This window comes from Heptranchias perlo, chromosome 10, assembly GCF_035084215.1.
Source record: "Heptranchias perlo isolate sHepPer1 chromosome 10, sHepPer1.hap1, whole genome shotgun sequence".
Lineage (NCBI taxonomy): Eukaryota > Metazoa > Chordata > Chondrichthyes > Hexanchiformes > Hexanchidae > Heptranchias > Heptranchias perlo.
Window position 1 is genome coordinate 46069586 of NC_090334.1, and position 22104 is coordinate 46091689.

The 22104-nt window shown below is 39.4% G+C and overlaps 2 protein-coding genes across 4 annotated transcripts in view; one reads left to right on the plus strand and one right to left on the minus strand.

Annotated features, from left to right (window-relative positions):
- The window catches only part of ero1a (endoplasmic reticulum oxidoreductase 1 alpha), a 36409-nt gene extending 21203 nt beyond the window's left edge, over positions 1-15206 (plus strand). Inside the window, exons 10-16 of the mRNA XM_067991621.1 lie at positions 92-118; positions 395-487; positions 1714-1960; positions 3338-3407; positions 9322-9408; positions 9491-9624; positions 10347-15206. Of these exons, the coding sequence (XP_067847722.1) occupies positions 92-118; positions 395-487; positions 1714-1960; positions 3338-3407; positions 9322-9408; positions 9491-9624; positions 10347-10425 (737 nt within the window). The 3' untranslated portion in view covers positions 10426-15206. The remainder of the gene's footprint in view (positions 1-91; positions 119-394; positions 488-1713; positions 1961-3337; positions 3408-9321; positions 9409-9490; positions 9625-10346) is intronic.
- The window catches only part of gpr137c (G protein-coupled receptor 137c), a 39837-nt gene continuing 32038 nt past the window's right edge, over positions 14306-22104 (minus strand). The window contains exon 6 of one of the 3 annotated variants that reach the window (XM_067991619.1): positions 14306-18253. In XM_067991619.1, the coding sequence (XP_067847720.1) occupies positions 18052-18253 (202 nt within the window). In that variant the 3' untranslated portion in view covers positions 14306-18051. The remainder of the gene's footprint in view (positions 18254-22104) is intronic. The other 2 variants (XM_067991618.1, XM_067991620.1) reach the window with 2 other exon arrangements.

The following is a 22104-nucleotide window of genomic DNA, read 5'->3' on the forward strand; positions in this document are numbered from 1 at the left end:
GTGCCCTCACTTTCACTCTTGTACTAAAAACCAAAACCACCATTTAAATATTTTACTTAGACGTATGAATTTTTGATTTTTTTCTGAATAGGTGGAACCTTCAATACCTGGCTGCAAGGTAATTACATCATCCACATTTTCAGCTTACCAGATTCCTTAATGTACAATAATGTTTTTACATTACCTTAACAGATAAAACTGCATCTATTTGATTTCTTAGAAACCTGTGTTTAAGCTCTCATAGGACAAAAGTACAACCGGTTAAGATTTTTAAATCTATTTTTTTTAAAACAGCATTACTGGGTTTCAGTAGTTTAACTATAAAATACAAGTTAGAACAGAAATCTGTATACCAATTATTGTAAAAGAATGAAACTAAAACTTTCTATTTCAGGATTGTGTCTAGAGAAAAGATCATTCTATCGAACAGTTTCAGGTCTGCATACCAGCATCAACATGCACCTTAGTGCACGATATCTATTACAAGGTATGTACATGAACTCTTTGCCATTCCCTTGTTTTCCAACACCCTCTGATGAAGGATGACAATATGCTAAATGTTGAATGTTCTACGTGAAGCACCTAATTAACCCATAAACCACTGGTGTTGGTGAAAGAGGGGATCCTCCTTGGCCAGACAGTTCTGTAAGTTTTCAGGTCTTGCACTGTGATGCTGAAATAAACATTTCACAGTATTAAAGCTAATCAAGTCAGTATGTTATTATGTTAATTCCTAAACTACAATTTTAGTTTTAAGACACTACTTGTCCTGTGCTCTTTACACTCTCTCCCACCCTGCCTAACATTTTACCTTTTCCTCCCATTGATTTCTTTTTTCTAAAAATATATTTTAAGAAAAAATTCAGCTTTTTTTCTACTTCCTTCACCTCTATCCATTTTGGAAGTGGGAACAATAAAAAAGTCTTTGTTTGCTGAAAACTTGATCAAAAGCTCAGTTTCAGCCAATTGAAAGCTGGAAGATTAAAGAAAGACAAGGCAGTGATGAGGTTACTCTGGTGCATAAAAATAAATTGAAGCAGTAAAAATTGCTGTTACAAAGTATGATCATTAGTAACCCACAGACCAAGAGTACACAGGGATAGGTAAAACTCCTCTGCAGGTCACTAAGGATTGACAGAAAACAACTTGAGTAATTCAAGTAAAAGAGCATTTATATATAAAGAGTTGGCAACATTCAAATTTTCAGTCCTAGGATAGTCTGCCATAGGCAATTTCTATTGTCATGGGTTAGGGGTTCAAAGTCATACATTTCTTCCACTTTCCTCCCCTCGTGCATTTTCCATATTAAGGGTAAAGAGTTTCACATTAATCTGCACACTGTCAAACAAGACAGAACATTACAATGCAACTGTCAACAGTACTTTTTGAAAATAATTCTGAATCAATTATCTTGGAGTTATCCCATTTTGATTATCAGCTGACCATTAACCTACAATTCAAGCTTGTTCAGATAATATCCTGGGTGAGCTACGTATATTTAAAAAGATTAACATCTTGTAAAATTTTGTTTAAAGATAAAATTCATAATGCCCATTTTAATAACTCATTGAAATTACTGTTCTAATAGTAATGATTTCAAATTTAATTTGTGTTCATGTTTTGCTAAGGAACTAATGAAAGAGGATCAAGTGTGTGTGTGCTATGCACTCATCTTACATCCAACTTAATGTACAGTAAACTTTCTCCCTACAGATACCTGGTATGAAAGAAAATGGGGACACAACATTACAGAATTTAAGCAGCGGTTTGATGCACAGATTACTAAAGGAGAAGGACCACGCAGGCTCCAAAACCTTTATTTCTTGTACCTGATGGAGTTGAGGGCTTTATCCAAGGTGCTACCCTTCTTTGAGCGTTCCACCATCCAACTTTACACAGGCAGCAATGCACACGATACAGAAAATAAAAAACTTCTCCTGGAAATTCTCAATTTGGCCAAGTAAGTAATTATTTGGTAACAAGCTTATAAAAAGGTGCTGTGCCAAATGGTCAGGAATGTTGCATGGTTATCTCATGGTGAAACTATATCACACAACCTAGTTGTGTTACATACTTCTGTACAGTCTTCTGAAAGCCTCGTCAAAGAGAATAGCTTACTGTTATCATAGAAATAAGAAATTATCCCTGCTTTCTGGTTAGAGATCCTGCCATAAATCATGTAGCTTTGATTATAGGGCTAAACCCACAAATCATCCTACAACGCCCATTATTCCTATCTACATAATGCAGAGCTGACGACATTGGGTTAATCCTAAGTCTAACATTTTTAGTTGCGAGTCAGTTGCATTCATGAGGGGTTGCCTCATGCCAAGAAAATGTTAAAAGCAGCACCTGTCACATGGGCTGCAGCAGATAGCCTAACCATCCTTTAATCCAAATTTGCTGCCCTATTATCAATGATGTGGCTGCTTAGGCTCATCAATTTTGTTCAGGTATTGATAATGAAACAAGAGTTTAATTTCCTGGTAAAGTACACGACATGAATTTGAGTTTTTGAACATGGATCTTGCTTACCAAATTCATAACAATTCAAGCAAGCAGTGAACACTTACAATTCTATAAATAGAGCTGACACCATCAGTGCAATACAAAAGTGGGATTAAAATATTTTCTCCCCTCTCTTCGCAGCACACTTGGCTGTGAAATGTGTGTTTTTCTTACTTTCTTCTCACTGGGCAGGAGAAGAAAGTAAGAACACATCAGTGGCAGAACTATCCTAATATCCTTAGTCTGTATTTTATTTACAAGCTTCTGCTGTCTAATTTCCCTCATGGAATAAATTCTGCATTCTGAGTAGACTTCCCTTCACTGTTCTTTTTCCTACTTCACATTTCTCTGCATTGACCTGCCCATTCCACTAACCCTATCCATCGCCCCACATTCTTCCTCAGTTTGCCATGTCCTCTAATTTAGTATCAACAAATTTCAATAACACTTTTCTGCTTATATCCAAATCCTTTATGCTAATGGTAAGAGATCTCAGCACAGATTCCTGAGCACAGCATTACCCACATCTTAAACCCCCAAAAAACATTCATTTACCCGAACACTTTTTTTGTCCCACTGCTGTTTCCCTATCTATATGGGTACATATCCTTTTGATACTATGTATCTGAATCTTTGTAACAAGTCTCTGATGTAGCATCTCATCAAACTAGATACATATGTGGTTGTTAAAAATTTTTAAAATATAAAACACACCTGTTATGATTATGTAAATTCACAGAGTAAGCTGGTGGACAACATGTGTTTTGAATCATATTCTGTTGTTACCACTTGATAATCTGCTACTGAGTAACAGTGCGTTCTATTCTAGATCATTTCCCTCACACTTTGATGAACATTCCTTGTTTGCTGGGGAAAAAAAGGAAGCTGAAAATCTCAAGGTAACAATATACTAAAACTGTTATTTATACTCACTGGGACTAAGGGGTCAATAGTGAGCAATGTTTCATTTAGTGGTATACATTTTCTGATCACAGAAAATGCAGCCAGCTTAAGGCTAACCACTGCCGGTAATACACTAACTACTTAAACTCCTTAACAACTGGAATGTGCAATGATAAAATTTGACTACAGTAACTATTTAACAACAATTTCAGTGCTACATTAATGACTTAGATGTGAACCTGCATTGAGTACCTCCCCAGAAGAAATCCTTTTGGAAACTGATTTCACTGTATTTGATACATTTTGCTCATAAAAAGATTTGCATTACCTATTTGTGAATGGTTAACTTCAAGTTTCTAGCAATGTACAAACGATGACGATATTTCTTTACAAATCTGCACTTTCGATCTTTTTTAAACCAATATTCTACCATTAAATGAGGTGGTTAGTTTATGGTTAAATACTTAATTACTATATGCAGGGCTACTGGTTTACAGTGACCAAGGAAAATTCCATTTTTATCACTTGGGATTGCAGGATTTTCACCAATATATACTGCAATTCCATCCATTTTTACAATGGAAACTGCAAAAATGGCGATCTTGGTAAAATCCTCTATGGAGCCCTGCATCCCAATTAAAACAACACATCACGTGGTGGAAGGGGTCATGTCATGTTAAATATTGCTACATCCTATAAAATCTTGCACTTGCTGAAGTCAAATAAATTTGGTTGCATTTTGAAGTAAACTATATGGAATTAACTACGGAAGCAACATGCTATAGACAGAGCTAAGTGATTCCACGACCAATGGATCAGATCAAAGCTCTGCAGTCCTGCCACATCCAGTCGTGAATGGTGGTGGACAATTAAACAACTAACGGGAGGAGGAGGCTCTGCACACATCCCCATCCTCAATGATGGCGGAGTCCAGCACGTGAGTGCAAAAGACAAGGCTGAAGCGTTTGCAACCATCTTCAGCCAGAAGTGCCGAGTGGATGATCCATCTCAGCCTCCTCCCGATATCCCCACCATCACAGAAGCCAGTCTTCAGCCAATTCGATTCACTCCACGTGATATCAAGAAACGGCTGAGTGCACTGGATACAGCAAAGGCTATGGGCCCCGACAACATCCCAGCTGTAGTGCTGAAGACTTGTGCTCCAGAACTAGCTGTGCCTCTAGCCAAGCTGTTCCAGTACAGCTACAACACTGGCATCTACCCGACAATGTGGAAAATTGCCCAGGTATGCCCTGTCCACAAAAAGCAGGACAAATCCAATCCGGCCAATTACCGCCCCATCAGTCTACTCTCAATCATCAACAAAGTGATGGAAGGTGTCATCAACAGTGCTATCAAGTGGCACTTACTCACCAATAACCTGCTCACCGATGCTCAGTTTGGGTTCCGCCAGGACCACTCGGCTTCAGACCTCATTACAGCCTTGGTCCAAACATGGACAAAAGAGCTGAATTCCAGAGGTGAGGTGAGATTGACTGCCCTTGACATCAAGGCAGCATTTGACAGAGTGTGGCACCAAGGAGCCCGAGTAAAATTGAAGTCAATGGGAATCAGGGGGAAAACTCTCCAGTGGCTGGAGTCATACCTAGCGCAAAGGAAGATGGTAGTGGTTGTTGGAGGCCAATCATCTCAGCCCCAGGACGTTGCTGTAGGAGTTCCTCAAGGCAGTGTCCTAGGCCCAACCATCTTCAGCTGCTTCATCAATGACCTTCCCTCCATCATAAGGCTAGGAATGGGGATGTTCGCTGATGATTGCACAGTGTTCAGTTCCATTCGCAACCCCTCAAATAATGAAGCAGTCCGAGCCCGCATGCAGCAAGACCTGGACAACATCCAGGCTTGGGCTGATAAGTGGCAAGTAACATTCGTGCCAGATAAGTGCCAGGCAAAGACCATCTCCAACAAGAAAGAGTCTAACCACCTCCCCTTGACATTCAATGGCATTACCATCGCCGAATCCCCCACCTCCAACATCCTGGGGGTCACCATTGACCAGAAACTTAACTGGACCAGCCATATAAATACTGTGGCTACGAGAACAGGTCAGAGGCTGGGTATTCTGCGGCGAGTGACTCACCTCCTGACTCCCCAAAGCCTTTCCACCATCTACAAGGCACAAGTCAGGAGTGTGATGGAATACTCTCCACTTGCTTGGATGAATGCAGCTCCGACAACACTCAAGAAGCTCGACACCATCCAAGATAAAGCAGCCCACTTGATTGGCACTCCATCCACCACCCTAAACATTCACTCCCTTCACCACCGGCACACTGTGGCTGCAGTGTGTACCATCCACAGGATGCACTGCAGCAACTCGCCAAGGCTTCTTCGACAGCACCTCCTAAACCCGCGACCTCTACCACCTAGAAGGACAAGAGCAGCAGGCACATGGGAACACCACCACCTGCACGTTCCCCTCCAAGTCACACACCATCCCGACTTGGAAATATATTGCCGTTCCTTCATAGTCGCTGGGTCAAAATCCTGGAACTCCCTTCCAACAGCACTGTGGGAGAACCGTCACCATACGGACTGCAGCGGTTCAAGAAGGCGGCTCACCACCACCTTCTCAAGGGCAATCAGGGATGGGCAATAAATGCCGGCCTTGCCAGCGACGCCCACATCCCATGAACGAATAAAAAAAAACTACTCTGGTTAAAAATGGGGTAGCTGTCCTGATGCAGCACTGAGCTGAACAGAACAGAACGGTCCCAAGTTCGACTACTGATCAGTCCTGAGTTATCTAATTTCAGCCATGATGGTAATAAGGCTTCTGCGTTTGGTCTCAACCTACCAATACTGGTTGTCATGATGTGGAGATGCCGGTGATGGACTGGGGTTGACAATTGTAAACAATTTTACAACACCAAGTTATAGTCCAGCAATTTTATTTTAAATTCACAAGCTTTCGGAGGCTACCTCCTTCCTCAGGTGAACGATGTGGAAATGAAATCCTCGAAATGAAGTCGCATTTATAATTCACAGAACAATGCTTGGTGATTACAGACAGTTTTTTCAACTGCCCATTGCCAAGGCAATCAGTGTGCAGACAGACAGGTGTTACCTGCCAGGTCTGCCAGGTTACAGCCATGGGGACCAAATTCGCACCCCAATACGCCAACATTTTCATGCACAAGTTCGAGCAGGACTTCTTCACTGCACAAGACCTCCAACCAACACTATACACCAGATACATCAACGACATTTTCTTTCTATGGACCCACGGCGAAGAATCACTGAAGAGACTACACGATAACATCAACAAGTTCCATCCCACCATCAAGCTCACCATGGACTACTCCTCAGAATCAGTTTCTTTCTTGGACACACGAATCTCCATCAAAGACGGGCACCTCACTCTACCGCAAGCCCACGGACAACCTCACGATGCTCCACTTTTCCAGCTTCCACCCTAACCACGTCAAAGAGGCCATCCCCTATGGACAGGCCCTGCGAATACAGGGTCTGCTCAGACGAGGAGGAACGCGATGGACACCTACAGACGCTGAAAGACGCCCCAGTAAGAACGGGATATGACGCTCGACTCATCGATCGACAGTTCCGACGGGCCACAGCAAAAAATCGCATAGACCTCCTCAGGAGACTAACACGGGACGCAACCAACAGAGTACCCTTTGTCGTCCAGTACTTCCCCGGAGCGGAGAAACTACGCCATGTTCTCCGCAGCCTTCAACATGTCATCAATGACGACGAACACCTCGCTATGGCCATCCCCACACCTCCACTACTCGCGTTTAAACAGCCACCCAACCTCAAACAGACCATCGTTCACAGCAAATTACCTAGCTTTCAAGAGAACAGCGTCCACGACACCACACAACCCTGCCGCGGGAACCTCTGCAAGACATGCCAGATCATCGACACAGATACCACCATCACACGAGAGGACACCACCCACCAGGTGCATGGTTCATACTCCTGTGACTCGGCCAACGTTGTCTACCTCATACGTTGCAGGAAAGGATGCCCCAGAGCATGGTACATTGGCGAGACCATGCAGACACTGCGACAACGGATGAACGGACACCGCGCAACAATCGCCAAACAGGAGGGTTCCCTCCCAGTCGGGGAACACTTCAGCAGTCAAGGACATTCAGCCACCGACCTTCGGGTAAGCGTACTCCAAGGCGGCCTTCGAGACACACGACAACGCAAAATCGTCGAGCAGAAATTGATAGCCAAGTTCCGCACCCATGAGGACGGCCTCAACCGGGATCTTGGGTTCATGTCACACTACACGTTACCCCACCAGCGAACAAATGTTATCTGTTTTTAATATAACGGGTCAGTTGCTGTCTTTTCTATGTTTCTACCTCTCTATCTCTTTTTTTTTTGTTTGTTGTTTTTTTTGGTGATTTGTATATTCTGAGACCTGGCAGGTAACACCTGTCTGTCTGCACACTGATTGCCTTGGCAACGGGCAGTTGAAAAAACTGTCTGTAATCACCAAGCATTGTTCTGTGAATTATAAATGCGACTTCATTTCGAGGATTTCATTTCCACATCGTTCACCTGAGGAAGGAGGTAGCCTCTGAAAGCTTGTGAATTTAAAATAAAATTGCTGGACTATAACTTGGTGTTGTAAAATTGTTTACAACTACCAATACTGAGGAAGAGAAGGAAATAAAATGAGACCAACTTGAGGTTTCCACTGCTGATTATCTTCCAACACTTGCTGGAAGTGCAGATGTATGAACGTTAGCTGTGGGCAGACTCAGACTAGTGTGTTTTTTTAATGGAATGTTTTACTTAATTATAGTCCTGACTGTTGATAATCAAATAATTCATGATTTCTTGTTAGTTCTTGGAGTATTAATGTGCAATTAACATGTTGCACATATCAGTCAGACATATTTTCTCCCATATGATTCAAGGGAAATTCTCCAATTTGGAGGTTCATTTTCCAGATGGAATTTTAAATCAATGATAATCTGTGTGGGATGTTATCTTGAGATTATATTTATTAATTTCATTTTTTGTTAAAAAAAGGAGTCTGTCCAATAGGAACACGAGACATCAAAAGCCGGCAAGGTACAATCTTGTTACGGTAGGGCTGGGCAGGAGAGGTGGAGAAGTGAAACCTTTTAGAAAATCATGACAAACAAAACTGAATTTACTGCCACTAACCTTAAGGGATGGGGGGAAAATCCACAAAGCATGAAGCAGATTCTAATTCTTGGCAGAAGAGAGGAACACTGGATTAAACAATCCAACTTAACTAATGGTTTTTAAAAAAGGAAAATGTAACAGAAGAGTATTTGGATATTCCTTTAAAATTTTCTCAACCTGCATATTTTTTTCTTGCAAGGGTAGAAGGTAGGGAGTTTTTTTGTGAATTAAAAAAAATTCAAAGAATAAATTATTCAGTTCAGGTCTGGATTTTCTCTCCCAGCACAGAGACAGCGAATGACAACACTGAACTTTCACTGAACTGTACTTTCATAATTGCATTAGAATTCACCAACAGTACTGCAAATGACCTCTGCACTACACGGAAAAAGCTACATGGGAAAATACATAAAATATATGCATGCACAAACAGCAGCATATGGTACTATGTCTAAATTCAACGATAAGCGTTCTTAAAAATGCAGAGCCCTGTGCAGCAGCAGCTACTCCTGGTGAGATGGAGATGCATCCATCAAACTGCTATACTACAGAATGATAGGGGGAGAATCTGGAGGACAGTTCATCTGGTTACTTGCCTGTACTTTCTAGTGATTGCCTTCAGAGCAGCATTGGCAAAAGCTGGAAGACTGTCCATTCTCAGAGAATGGCTTGTGGTTTAAAATGGTGAAAAATCTAATCTAATCTTTGAATTTAATGGTATGGCTAGAAAATATAATCTGCATTTCTTTTCCGTTAAAGGAAGAATTTCGGCTGCATTTCAAAAACATTTCAAGAATAATGGATTGTGTTGGTTGCTTTAAGTGTAGACTTTGGGGAAAACTTCAGGTCAGTCTTAAATACCAAAAAAAAAAATTTTAACCCTCCCTTATGTTTATGGAGATGTTAATATATGCTATATTATTCTTAGACACAGGGATTGGGTACTGCGCTGAAGATTCTGTTCTCCGAGAAGCAAATAAACAGTTTACCAGATTCCGGTTCATCTCAAAGATTCCACCTAACTCGTCAAGAAATAGTTGCACTCTTTAATGCTTTTGGAAGGTGAGGATTTTACAGCTACTGGGTGTTGGTCCATATATTTATGTTGGAGTTAAGTTAGTGCTATGCTCCACCAAGGTTCCACTTACAACTGCTGAAAATTTCACTGGGTTTTTTTTGGGGTGGTGGGGATGAAGGGGTAACCCAGGTGCTGCTTGTGCCTGTGCTGATGTCAGAAGGTGGCAGTAGAACTGGCATAACAGGATCTACTAGTGTCCCTGCCAGTTCTGCCTCCATTGCCCCAATGAAAAGCACACCTGCAAGCATTACATACCAGCAGAAGTAGGCCCTACATTGTCAGTTGCTTAATAGCAAGTACAAGAAGGACTGTTTTTCTAAGATTTTCTTTTTAGCCAGAATGGCAAGGTGCTGCTTTGAAATTCTTCCCCACCCCTCCCTGCAGGACAGATTCCCAGGGAGTGCTGTAGATGGCATACAGTTCTTGTATGCTAATTACCTTATCCCTAGGATTTGGGATGGGGTCAGAACCAGGGCAGTCTGGTGGGCAGAAGTCCCGTTCCACTGCATTTTCACTGGTGGACCAGGGATTTGGGATTATTAATTGTTTGCAATTTATTTTAAAAAGGTAGTACTGATGCCAGCATGCACCAAGCTCTGTGATTACTGTTCATTTGAATACTCTTCAAACACTTAACTGGTAAATGTTGGACAAGAAGATTAATTTACCACTGAAGCATATCAGTGACCACTTTCTTTTGTTGCAGGATTTCTACCAGTATCCGGGAGCTTCAGAACTTCACAGAGCTACTGCGCAATGATGGCTCCAAACTGCCTATTCTTTGATAAGTGAAAGGACATTTAAAAAAAATATAAAAGTATAGTTTGTTGCAAAAACTGTAACAAGAAATTTAATTGAATTCTACAGCTTAAGGCTGTAATTTTTAAAAATCACTGACCACTCATGGGCAACCTGCCCAGATTTTACTGAATGTGAAAAGGGAAAGAATTTGAGCCAAATTGTGCCATGAAATAGCTTAGTATTTAAAGGGAACAAAGACTATGCTGTAAATTTCTACTGCAAATTATAATTTAAAAATTGAAGATGTGTTGAATATTTTTGATTCTAAAAGTTTACACTGGTGAAATGTTACTGATTTAAAATTTAAGTTTACAAAAATGCACTGTTCCATTGAAAATTTTTTGCCAGTTTGATTTTTTTTTTGCAAATGTTATTGAAGATTTAACCTGGTAATTAATTACTTTCAACCCAGTTATTATTTGAGTGAAATGTGATCTGATAAAATGTTGTGCGACTTTGCAGGGACTTTTCAGAATTTTATGCGTTACGGAAGCGGTGAAGTAAAGCTCCCTCTACTTTAGATCAACAACACTGCCGAATTCCTCCTCTGAAAGAATATTTCTAACTGGAGTAGAATGACATTTTCAATTTCCACAATAGCCATCTTCTCGGCTTGAGTTTGTGTTGTGTACCTATGTATAGTCCACTCAGACAAGGTGCCAGCTCTATGGCCTTCAGAAGAGGGGAGGATGAGAAGCAGAGTGATTTAAAATGGTTATATAAAGCTGACATCGATAAACATACATTTAACAGCTTGGTCATGCACAAATGGAAAAGTATACTGAACCATGACACATTTAGTCCAACTAGAAATAAAAGCAATCAGCAAAATCCCTCCAAGTAACATGTTGCTAGAGAATGGTGTGGAAATCATTTTTTTTTGAGAGGATGGAATACATTTGTGCAAAAGGGAAAAACAAGCCAGAGCTAAAATGCTCTGTATTTTGACACAAATAGACTGGGACTTTTTTCCCTGGAGAGTAGGAGGTTTAGGGGTGATCTTATAGAAGTCTATAAAATAATGAGGGGCATAGATAAGGTAGATAGTCAAAATCTTTTCCCAAAGGTAGGGGAGTCTATAATGAGGGGACATAGATTTAAGGTGAGAGGGGAGAGATACAAAAGGGTCCAGAGGGGCAATTTTTTCCCTCAAAGGGTGGTGAGTGTCTGGAACGAGCTGCCAGAGGCAATAGTAGAGGCGGGTACAATTTTGTCTTTTAAAAAGCATTTGGACAGTTACATGGGTAAGATGGGTATAGAGGGATATGGGCCAAGTGCAGGCAATTGGGACTAGCTTAGTGTTATAAACTGGGCGACATGGACATGTTGGGCTGAAGGGCCTGTTTCCATGTTGTAACTTCTATGATTCTAAATAACTAGCTGTATGTTGATGCTTACTATTGGTACATTTTTTGACAGTATAGGGGAGAGTTTACATGGCAAATTTTAAGCAGAACTAGCATTTGAATCTTAGGTTTGGTTAAAATTTAATTAAATACAATGAGAATAAATTTTAGGTACAGTGCAACCATTAGATCAATAATAGACACGAGACTGATCCCAGTCTTCACTGAATTTACTTGTTTGAAAACACTCAAATTGTGATTATTTCAATAACACACAATTCAGGAATTAAACTGTTGATTATACTGAAAGTTCAAAACATGTCTAGGTTTACCAACTAATGATTTATCATTGTCAATACTTTTGCCTCTAGGAGGCTGTGGGTTCAAGTCTTGGGAGACTTGAGTGGACTTCAGTGCAGTACTGAGGGAATGCTGCATTTCCATCTTTCAGATAAGATGTTAAACCAAAGCCTCACCTGCCTGTTCAGGTGGATGCAAGAGATCCCACAACACTATTTGAAGAGCAGGGGAGTTCTCACTGTGTCCTAGCCAACATTTGTCCCTCAAGTAACATTACCAACACAGATTACCTGGTCGTTTCAGTTTGTCAGACCACACAGTACACAAATTGATATATTTGCTTACATAACAATGACTACACTTAAAGTAATTCACTGGCTACAAAGGGCTTTGAGAATGTGAAAGGCACTATATGTATAAGGTTTTTTTTCGTTAAAAAGGAGCTAGAATCTGTAGCTCACATTACACTTGTTATCTTCAACAGCAATACCAATTTGGAAAAGCAGTCCCTGAAACTCCATGCATCTGATATATTAAACATAAGAAATAGGAGCAGGAGTAGGCCATATGGCCCCTCGAGCCTGCTCCGCCATTCAATAAGATCATGGTTGATCGACCTCAACTCCACTTTCCTGCCCGATCCCTATATCCCTTGATTCCCCTCGAGTCCAAAAATCTATCTATCTATCTCAGCCTTGAATATATTCAATGACTCAGCATCCACAGCCCTCTGGGGTAGAGAATTCCAAGATTGATAACCCTCTGAGTGAAGAAATTCCTCATCTCAGTTGGAAATAGCCGACCCCTTATCCTGAGACTATGCCTCTTTGTTCTAGACTCTTTAGCCGTGGAAAACAACCTCTTAATATCTACCCTCAGAAATTATTCTAATAGTTTTAGAACAAAATTAGCAGATCTTCTCTGGTGTTGCTAATGGCGAGCCAGAGTATACATTATTTTATAGGCCAATGGATTTACTGTGACTGATTAAGTCAATGTTTTATTAATGCTTTAGGGCTTGAATTCCACAATTCTGTAAATAACTGGCTGTTATATATATTCCTTAAACACTATTAATCACTTACAGTTTTAAAGCTGAGAGTACATAGTAAGATGTATAAGTTGGCGATAAACATTTGGTATTCAGTAGGAGGGTGGGATTTAGCTGCACTGGATGATGGTTCTTGGCAGCTCTGCTGGGGTTTGGCAACATGGGACAATCCTTTGGTCTAGCATCACTGTGGATGGTGGGGTTGCCAACCCTGGTTGGAGGTATTCCTGGAGGGTTGATCACGTTACGTCTGATCGTGTGACATCTCTAAATGTCATTGCATTTATCTTATAAAGATTGGGTTCCCTGTAATTGAGTAGCTTTGTTCACGCCAGCAGCTGTTGTGAGAGAAATTGAGAACCAGAAGGCTGCCCGCGAGAAAGCAACGGAGGGAAACTCCGCGCAGGGATGAGGGGAAATTATAGGAAGTCAGGTGGGAGAAACTTTGATTCCACCAGTAACTAATAGTAACTCACTGAAATTGCACCGATAATCAATAATAACAACTGGTAATAGTCAAGATTTCCCTCATAACCAACAGTAGTACAATAACTCAATCTATATGGTAATAGGTATAATGTCCTGATATCCTACTTGTAACTAGTAGTAATCCGATAACCGCTGATATTCACCCTATAACTACAGCCAGAATCACACGCACTGCACTGCGGTCAGGTTTCCCAGTCAATGCCACTTTTAATAGGCCCGATCACTCTCCCCATCTCCTTGGACTCTGGTTGTTGTGTGAAGGTGACATTCTGAACTAGGAGCCTGAGTCAGAGCCGATCTGTACTTGGACTTCACACGTCAAAACCAGCTGGCACAGATCGACCTGAACCGAAGAGAGAGATTGCACAAAGAGCAGCAGGTTCGGTGTTTGGGGCACTTCTCAAAGAGCACATTGCCTTAAATTCAGCGCAACATTTCTTAACCACTGTGGGCTCGGCCTCAATAAAAAGGAATTTTTATAGAACAGAAATTACAGTACAGGAAGTGGTCATTTAATCCCCCACAATATCTTATCCCAATAGAAATACAAACCTCAATTTGAGGTGAATATTCTGTCAAGTATTTTGTTGTCAATTTTAGCCCTGTGACTTGCATCATGTTTTCTTTCATTGCACAAAACCAAGAACTAGATTTTCTAATCTTTAAATTTAATTGAAAAGCTTTACAATGTTGAATACCAACACCGTCCCTTCACGAGTGCCATAAAACATTTTTTATTTAAATATGGTAGTGCTTGTTACAACTCATCAATTACATAGTAAATCCATTACATTCATTGGCCACAATAAAATAAAGCCTGGAGAATAGCTTTATGGTTAACAGTACAAATGCAGTGCTAAATTTTACAGATAAACAGACAGTATTAATACAGGTACTCTTTGATGGTCCCACAGAGATAGACTTTGCAAGTTTAAAGATTACTTGAAAAGCTTTACAAATATTTAATACTGAAAAGACAAATACTGAAAAGTTACTGAAAATATTAAAGAAAAATAATTTAGACATATTTTCAAAAAATGAAGGGAATAATAGAGGAATCATTCTACGTTGAAATGTTTATCAATGTTTCTGCCCCGATGTCAATAACAATAATAAAAACCCAATTAATCAGGTTAAAGTTGGTTGAGTTTTACCTTGCTCCATGGACAGAAACAAATTTACCCTTCAAAGCAGAGAAAGGCTCAGATCATACAGAAATCAAAAACTTCACAGTAGAGCTAAGCCGATCACTTACAAATCAAGCCAAGGTAGGGGTATAACATTTGTTTGCTTGTTCAGATCCTGGTCCACAGAAGACTTCAAACATCAATGTGATAAGTATTTGATCCTCAGACTGATTGCCAGCTAGACAATTCACTCATGGACTGGATGGAAAATACAATTAGAATGAGCTCTTGGTTCATTAAGCATGCTAAGTTTGCTACTGTGAAAAACAATGCAAATAAAACTGTATATATGAATTAATTAGAAGTGATACAGAATTTAAAAATAAACAAATTAATATTTGTATTAGCAAAATGCTGGCACATACTTGAAATGATTTATGAAATAAACTTGTATTCATACCTAGTGGCTCAAATTATTCTTAAGAATTTTAGTTTTAGCATTTCAACATTAACATGTTGGTTCAAGTTTCTAAAGATACTGTACTTCCACATTTGAGCTTTTTTTTAAATTGACAGATTTTTGTTTACGCAGTTGGATTAAATTCTACACAATTTCAAAATCACTAATGAAAGTACAGATGCAATGCCTGAAGAATAGCAAGTCTGCAAGCTATAAATATCTGTACATCAGCAATAGCATGCATTCAAAATTAAACCACCGGCGCATTAGCTACTACTGACAGGCAAAATTTAAATCTTCAAAGCAGCCCTACATGACCAATCCTACTTTTCATGAGAATGTATGTGGATCAGAAAGTCAATTTTCTGTGAACATCTCCAGTTTTACCCAAAGGCAGAACCAATCCACATTTAATTTGCTGTAATCCTGAATTTTGGCCAGCTGTCGTTCTCTGTTCTCCCTTTCTTTCTTTTCCCCCCTCACGCCACCTCCCCTCCCCCTCAAAAAACAGCACTTTTTGGTCAGGGAGCTACTCTTGGAGCATCTGAAGAAACCAAGCAATTCAACCTGAAGATTGGATATATAGTTTTCATCACGAGACCATCTCGATTTAATTACAGTCTATAGATGTTCTCAATTGGTTTATGCAAGCATATGAAAATTAGGGAAACAAAGTATTTGAGAGAGAAATGAACAATTTTCAGCAACTAGCATTTTTTTCAAGAAAAGAAAGAGCAGATTTGACTTTACTACACATTCATATATGTAATGACTAATGCATACACACATTCTCCAAAAAGAAAGTGCACATTTAAAAACTACACAATACTGCAGGGCACAAATTTTAAACTGAACAGTTCTGTACCAAAAAAAAGTTCAGTTAGGAACTACAAGTGGGAATTGAATAAGGTGAACATAAGTGCAAAAAATTTAGGATGCCATTTTGTAGATTACAAAATAAAGATTAATGAGCTTTCTCTCCTCTTCCTCCTCCCCCCACCGCCCTCCACCTTCCAAATGAAAAATAAATCTAGGCCTCAGGATTTCCTCTGAGGCACCACTGAGCTTTACAATGACAGCAGTAGCATAGGGAACATTGATAACCATCATATAAATAATTCCACTTCTGCATATGTATGATCCCAAACTCCAAGGGTCATCCTTAATGCACCAAATATATAAAGATCAAAACATTTTTGGACTTTTTAAGTGACTTTTACCTATTAAAATTATACTGGTTAAATCCTAACACTCATATCCAATGCTACAAAATCAATTTTAAGTCAGGTAAGATTAATTTTGCTTATATTGGAAATAATTTAATTCCATGAAGTTACACCACTTTAATGCTGGAAAGCTTTATGTACAAGCTCTACAAGATAGCAGACAGTAACACTATTCTTGAAACTGGACAGTGTGCAAATTTAGCACACCTCAAGTGCAGATTTGAAGACATTTAGTAGAGACTTGTCTTATTGTTGAAGTATTCCATTAAGGTCCTGAGTCATACATATAATGTATTACAGCTTCCAGTCCAATAACTAGATACAAAAATACAGCACATACAAGACTTAGTCCAAAACAGTTTAATAAGCCAATAATTTACATTCATTTGCTGAAATTATATAGCTGTACTGCTTTAATGAACACTCAAAAAGGTGCAAAAAATAATGTGCAAAATTGTTAAGTGTTGTATTTTATATGTTCACCAAGGTCTATTTTAATCTGTGCCCTACAATTGTGTAGTGTACTTAAATATCCGGTTGTTTCACGGAATGTTCCAAGTGTGTACAAAAACATGCTGACGCACACATTATTACATTACTACTTTACATATGTTTGAAATTACATCACAGACAATGAGATCCAATAATCATTTCATCCTTGTTTGAAGAAACCAGCCCTCAAGAACAAAGAAACCCCAGAAAACCAAAATATCATGTGGGTAATGAGGTTTTTCTTCACTAAAATAAACATGCAACTCTACTCTGCTCTATCAAAATAGGTTCTTAAGATAATGCTAACAGCTTTGGGCTACAGTAATACGTGGCAATATTAATACATTTACAGATGTTAGTTATCATATCTGTCAAACGGAACAACTTTAGCCCATATATAGGATTTTGAATGGCAAATAGTAAAACATTACATCATACATTACATTCAAATGCCTTGTTGATGGTCACTTTTTAAGCAAAATTCCAAGTTCGGTCTTAAATCGAGCAGAATATTAGAGTTTTGGAAACACAATACAACCAAACTTGTCAGTACTGTATTCCCATGACCAAAAAGGTACAAGACCATGTGCAGATTAATACAAGTCTATAGGGATATATCAAATTCGTGCATCACAGCATTAATGTATTTAAAACAGCCATTCTATTTTTCATTTAGCTTAAAATGGCAGATTTGGATATTAACTCTGCTTTACATAAACCTATCCATACATTAAAACACAAAACCTTAGAATGATCAAGTTATTAAGAAAATAGTTCCTTCTGCCTGGCCCAGATTACTGTAATTCTAAAAACCTTCCAAAAATTTAGAATATTGATTATGGTATCAAGATTCATTTCTGGAATTTTGTTCAGATTGCAAGTGCAGGTAAAAGTGCAATATGCAGTCCAATTTACTACAGTCGAAGCAAGCTGCAATGCTACAGGACATCTCTATGCTCCTTTATAGTCACTGATGCAGTTTTGAAGGTTGCTTCATTGATATCTCTTTCTTTCATAGTGCCACAAATGGAATTCTTTCAATCATTCTTTCAAAACGAGCCAAGGGTTAGTCCAACTGTCATGTAAACATTTCCACAGAACTGCAACTGTAGATTCCCATTAGTTCTGTGGTGTTGAGTAATAGTTTTGTGGTGTTGAGTAATAGTTATGGTGGTGGTTGTTTTGGATATTACCATAAGCGAAGAGAAGTGGTGCTGTAGCTGTTGGAGGTCCATTCAGCAAGTGAGAGACTACATTGTAATTGCTATTCCTATGGATGGTTCCGTACCAACCAGTGCCTTGTGGTGTTGTGGATAGGATGCTTTAAAAACAGTAGGGAAAAAGCATAAAAGGATTTTCAGCTTAATTAAGAAAACAATTTTAGCAGCTAATATTTTTAACTTCTGATTTGGTCCTCCCCCAAATTATTCTGACAGGCAGACAGTTGACCTGTTCCCAGGCATCCACCAGTGCTGTTACAACATAATCACTTAAGGCAAATTCTCTTTTGGGCTCTCTGTGTGTGGGAAACCTTCAGCCAAGTTTGAGCGAGATCATGAGTTCATGTCAGGAAATCACAAAATGAAAAGAAACGTCCCTGTAGCCTCTGGTCTTGTTGCTAAGGGGTGATGGAGGGCAACAGTGTATTAGAGCAATATACTGTTTGAAAATTGATGAGGCAGAGTGATAGCTTCATCAGGAAGTATGACTCAGGAGCTAGTGCACATTTAGTATTATTGTTACAAATCGTGCGCTGGGTAAAATGAAGGAGCCATGACTTCCTAAACCAGATGGGATACAGACACTATGTTGAGGAGACATTTAGGATGATAACAAGGGGCAATCTTTTTGGGACTGGTGAAGTATAGTCAAATTGGAACAAAGGGCGAAAGGGGCAGATGCTTCAAATACAAAGGTTTCCCCTCCCGCAAGTCATGTTGCCATTATAAATCAAAAAATATGGCTATCGAACGATACACTATGAAATTATCAGTTCCTTCACTGCTACATTTTGCTCCCAATTTACTCTCCTCTTCTGAAGTTGCCAATTCCTGCTGGGGTATGGCTCCACAATTGCTAGCAGTTCTTTAATACCTCACCCAAGTGTCGTCAGGCTTTGGTTGTGGAAGGCACTGCAGCCAAGTCTAATCCTGCCCACACCTGATGCCTGTGCACAGACATTCTAGTAGGAATTCCTGGATGATAATGAGAAATAATTGGCATTTTTTCCCCTCCCTGGCCCAGGGGTGCTGAAGATAATTGAAGGTCCTCAACTGATGCCCTAGCTGAGATCAGTTAATTTCACACAGACCGTGTTGAGGGGAGGGGGAAGGGTGCTACATTTTCTCCAGATATTTGAAATTGGTACCTCAAACATAAAATATCCAGCTGGGCTTCTCTTGGTTGAGATCCTGATAAACAATAATCCTTGTATAGTTTGAAGAGTGAGCCAATCATCCGAGTAAGGGTAAATATCCCAGTCAAGAGAGGGAAAAATTTAGCTAGAGCTCTCACTCCAGTGATCCCTGCTAAAAGTACGTGAGAGAGTCAGTGAGGACAGGTTTAGGCTTTGCTGTGATGCCTGTCTGAGATCAATTACCTTAAGGAGAGAGAAGATTGGGTAGGGTTGGAAGAAATGGTGGACATGGAGGTGATGTAATTGAAAAAAGGCTACCACAACGACATGGCTTTTCAGGATCACACTGCATATTGATGTCAGGGCATAATGAATTACTTTCTCTTAGTAGTATATTCTATTCATGCACAGCTTCAACCACATTTTATGGGTTCTTATTTGTAGATAGATGTTTGAGGACCACCAGTTAGTCTGGATGCATTGCCCAAATGATTCTCATCTTGGACTTTTTCCCCAATCAATTTGTTCAAGACTTTTGGGTCCACGATAGAGTACAAACCTCCTGCTCTTTGAGATGAACAAACTGAAACTCTTAATTTTCCTGGGCAACCTTTACTACACCTGGAGATGGAAGTAACTTTTCACCCTCTATAAAAAGTCAAAACCTTCTCATTAGCAGTATTGACTATCCTAACATCTATTTACAATTTTCTCAAATTCAATTGAAAGGCATAACTTTGGTTGACAGTCATCCTCAAATCCACTAACAACATTCCAGTCATCTAAATTGTTGGTTTCATCCCTTTTGTTTTTAGTAATTTGGCTGATAGCAAGAAGAGATCAATGAATGGTCACCAAATCCAATTTGACTTGAGATGCAGACAGAAGAGTTTTGTGCCCCATTAAAGGTCATATAGGGGAAACTTTGAACCTCTGTTGGCATCTCTACAGTTTAGTATCTCAACTTGCCAAAAGGTCATTTACCTTTAACAGGTCATTCTGATTGCTTTACTGGGAGACAGAATTCTCTGGGCTACTAATTACATCCTCACCTCTAAAGAGTCAACAGAAGGTTATGAAAACATTTCAGTCTACAAGATTTTGTCCATGTGAAATAATGGGTTGCCCAAATAGCTGTGCAGATGGCATCTCCACCACTTTCTGGTGGTATGTTTGATAAGCAGTCTTTCACATTCTCTCTCCCATTTTATCTTCTTTGATAAACTCTTATTGAGCAGGTGGGGAAAGAGAAGATGGGAAAATAAAGTTCTTAGCCTGGATAGGGGACATATCACAATTCATTTGGACAAGGAACATCTGACTAAGGGTCAAACTCGAATCTTAAAATGTTAGATTGAGAATCGAAAGTATCATACTGGCAAATTGAAGTAGAGGATCTATAACAAGTAGAGAAACAAATAGACATGCAAGTTTGAATGTGGGTTCTGGTTCCAGTTAGAGCTGTAACAACAGAACTACGTAACATAAAAGACTTTATAACCATTGATTTATCCAAAACCTTACTAAGAAGACTAGTAATTGGAATGAATCATTGGAGGGAGATATCAATTTTCAACTGATGATAATGCCCATCTGGTTGGGGGCAGGGGAAAAGGCAACATAAGCAACAAACATAGAATAGTGCGGGTTGAAGGGAGGAGCTACCAAGGATACTGATGAAATTAATGAAGACAAATTATTCAATTATCATGGTGTCTGGATAAAAACACAAATAATCACAAAGCCATAACCCAACTCATACAAATGTTTTATTGCCTGACTAGGCTGGTGTGCTGGTTAGAGTGTGGGAAAAGGGCAATCTATGATGTCCATCAGGATAAGACCCGAAGTGCTTCTACTTTTTAAGATCTAGATGAACTCTTAAGGTCTTGCTCAGTAACACAGCAGAAACATAAAGCAACACTATCCCTTATAGAAGCTCAATATCCAGTATTTTTGGCATTCACAGTCAACTGGCAACTATGAGCTGGCTTCATATTCTTTAAAGTTATGTGAAGGGAAGCAATGCAGATACTTATGATGACCATCTGTTGCAAATACCCAAAGTCAGGATGTGCAAAATTGTGAATGTGAATGCTGGTGTCACCTAAAATAAGCTAGCTTTAAAAGGGACCAACATTCAACTCTGATGAGAATGAAGGAGGAGAGAATTCTTAAGAGCAAATAATGCCCCCTACTGGAGAATGTTAAAATAGTTTAATTTTTTTTAAAAAACTGAAAATATTGGAATGAGAGAATTCCACACCACAAACAACATTCAGTAAAACTTGTGTGTTATCAGACACTGCTGCTAATAGAAAGACAACGGAGGGAGGGCTGTCAGAAATGGCCCATTGTGGCCGAATATTTCACAATGCTGCTGCAAGCTTAAACTCATAGGGCAGTTTCCTATGAGTCATCTGTTCGAAGAAGTAGCATCATCTTATTGATTGTGGAGGATAAGTGAAAGAAGAAATGAAGGATATTACACTAATTGTATATGATGGATAAACATGGACTTATTGCAAACATACCAGTGATTGAGATGCAAGTTGTAATGTGAATTGGTCCACTTACTTTTCAAACAGTTTATCAGAGTTTGCTATTGTGGTACTGTTTTTATACATTAAATAATAATTAGAAGCACAAAAATTCCTATCTTGCTCATGAGGTGTGTTTGTTTATTAGCACTGGGATGGAATCAGACTGCAGCAATAATATAGCTGCAAATTGCAATTCTGTCCTCCAATGCCAGTAGGAAACAAAATTACAGTTTACACGTGTTGTTGCTACGTACCCACTGTGAAATACATTTG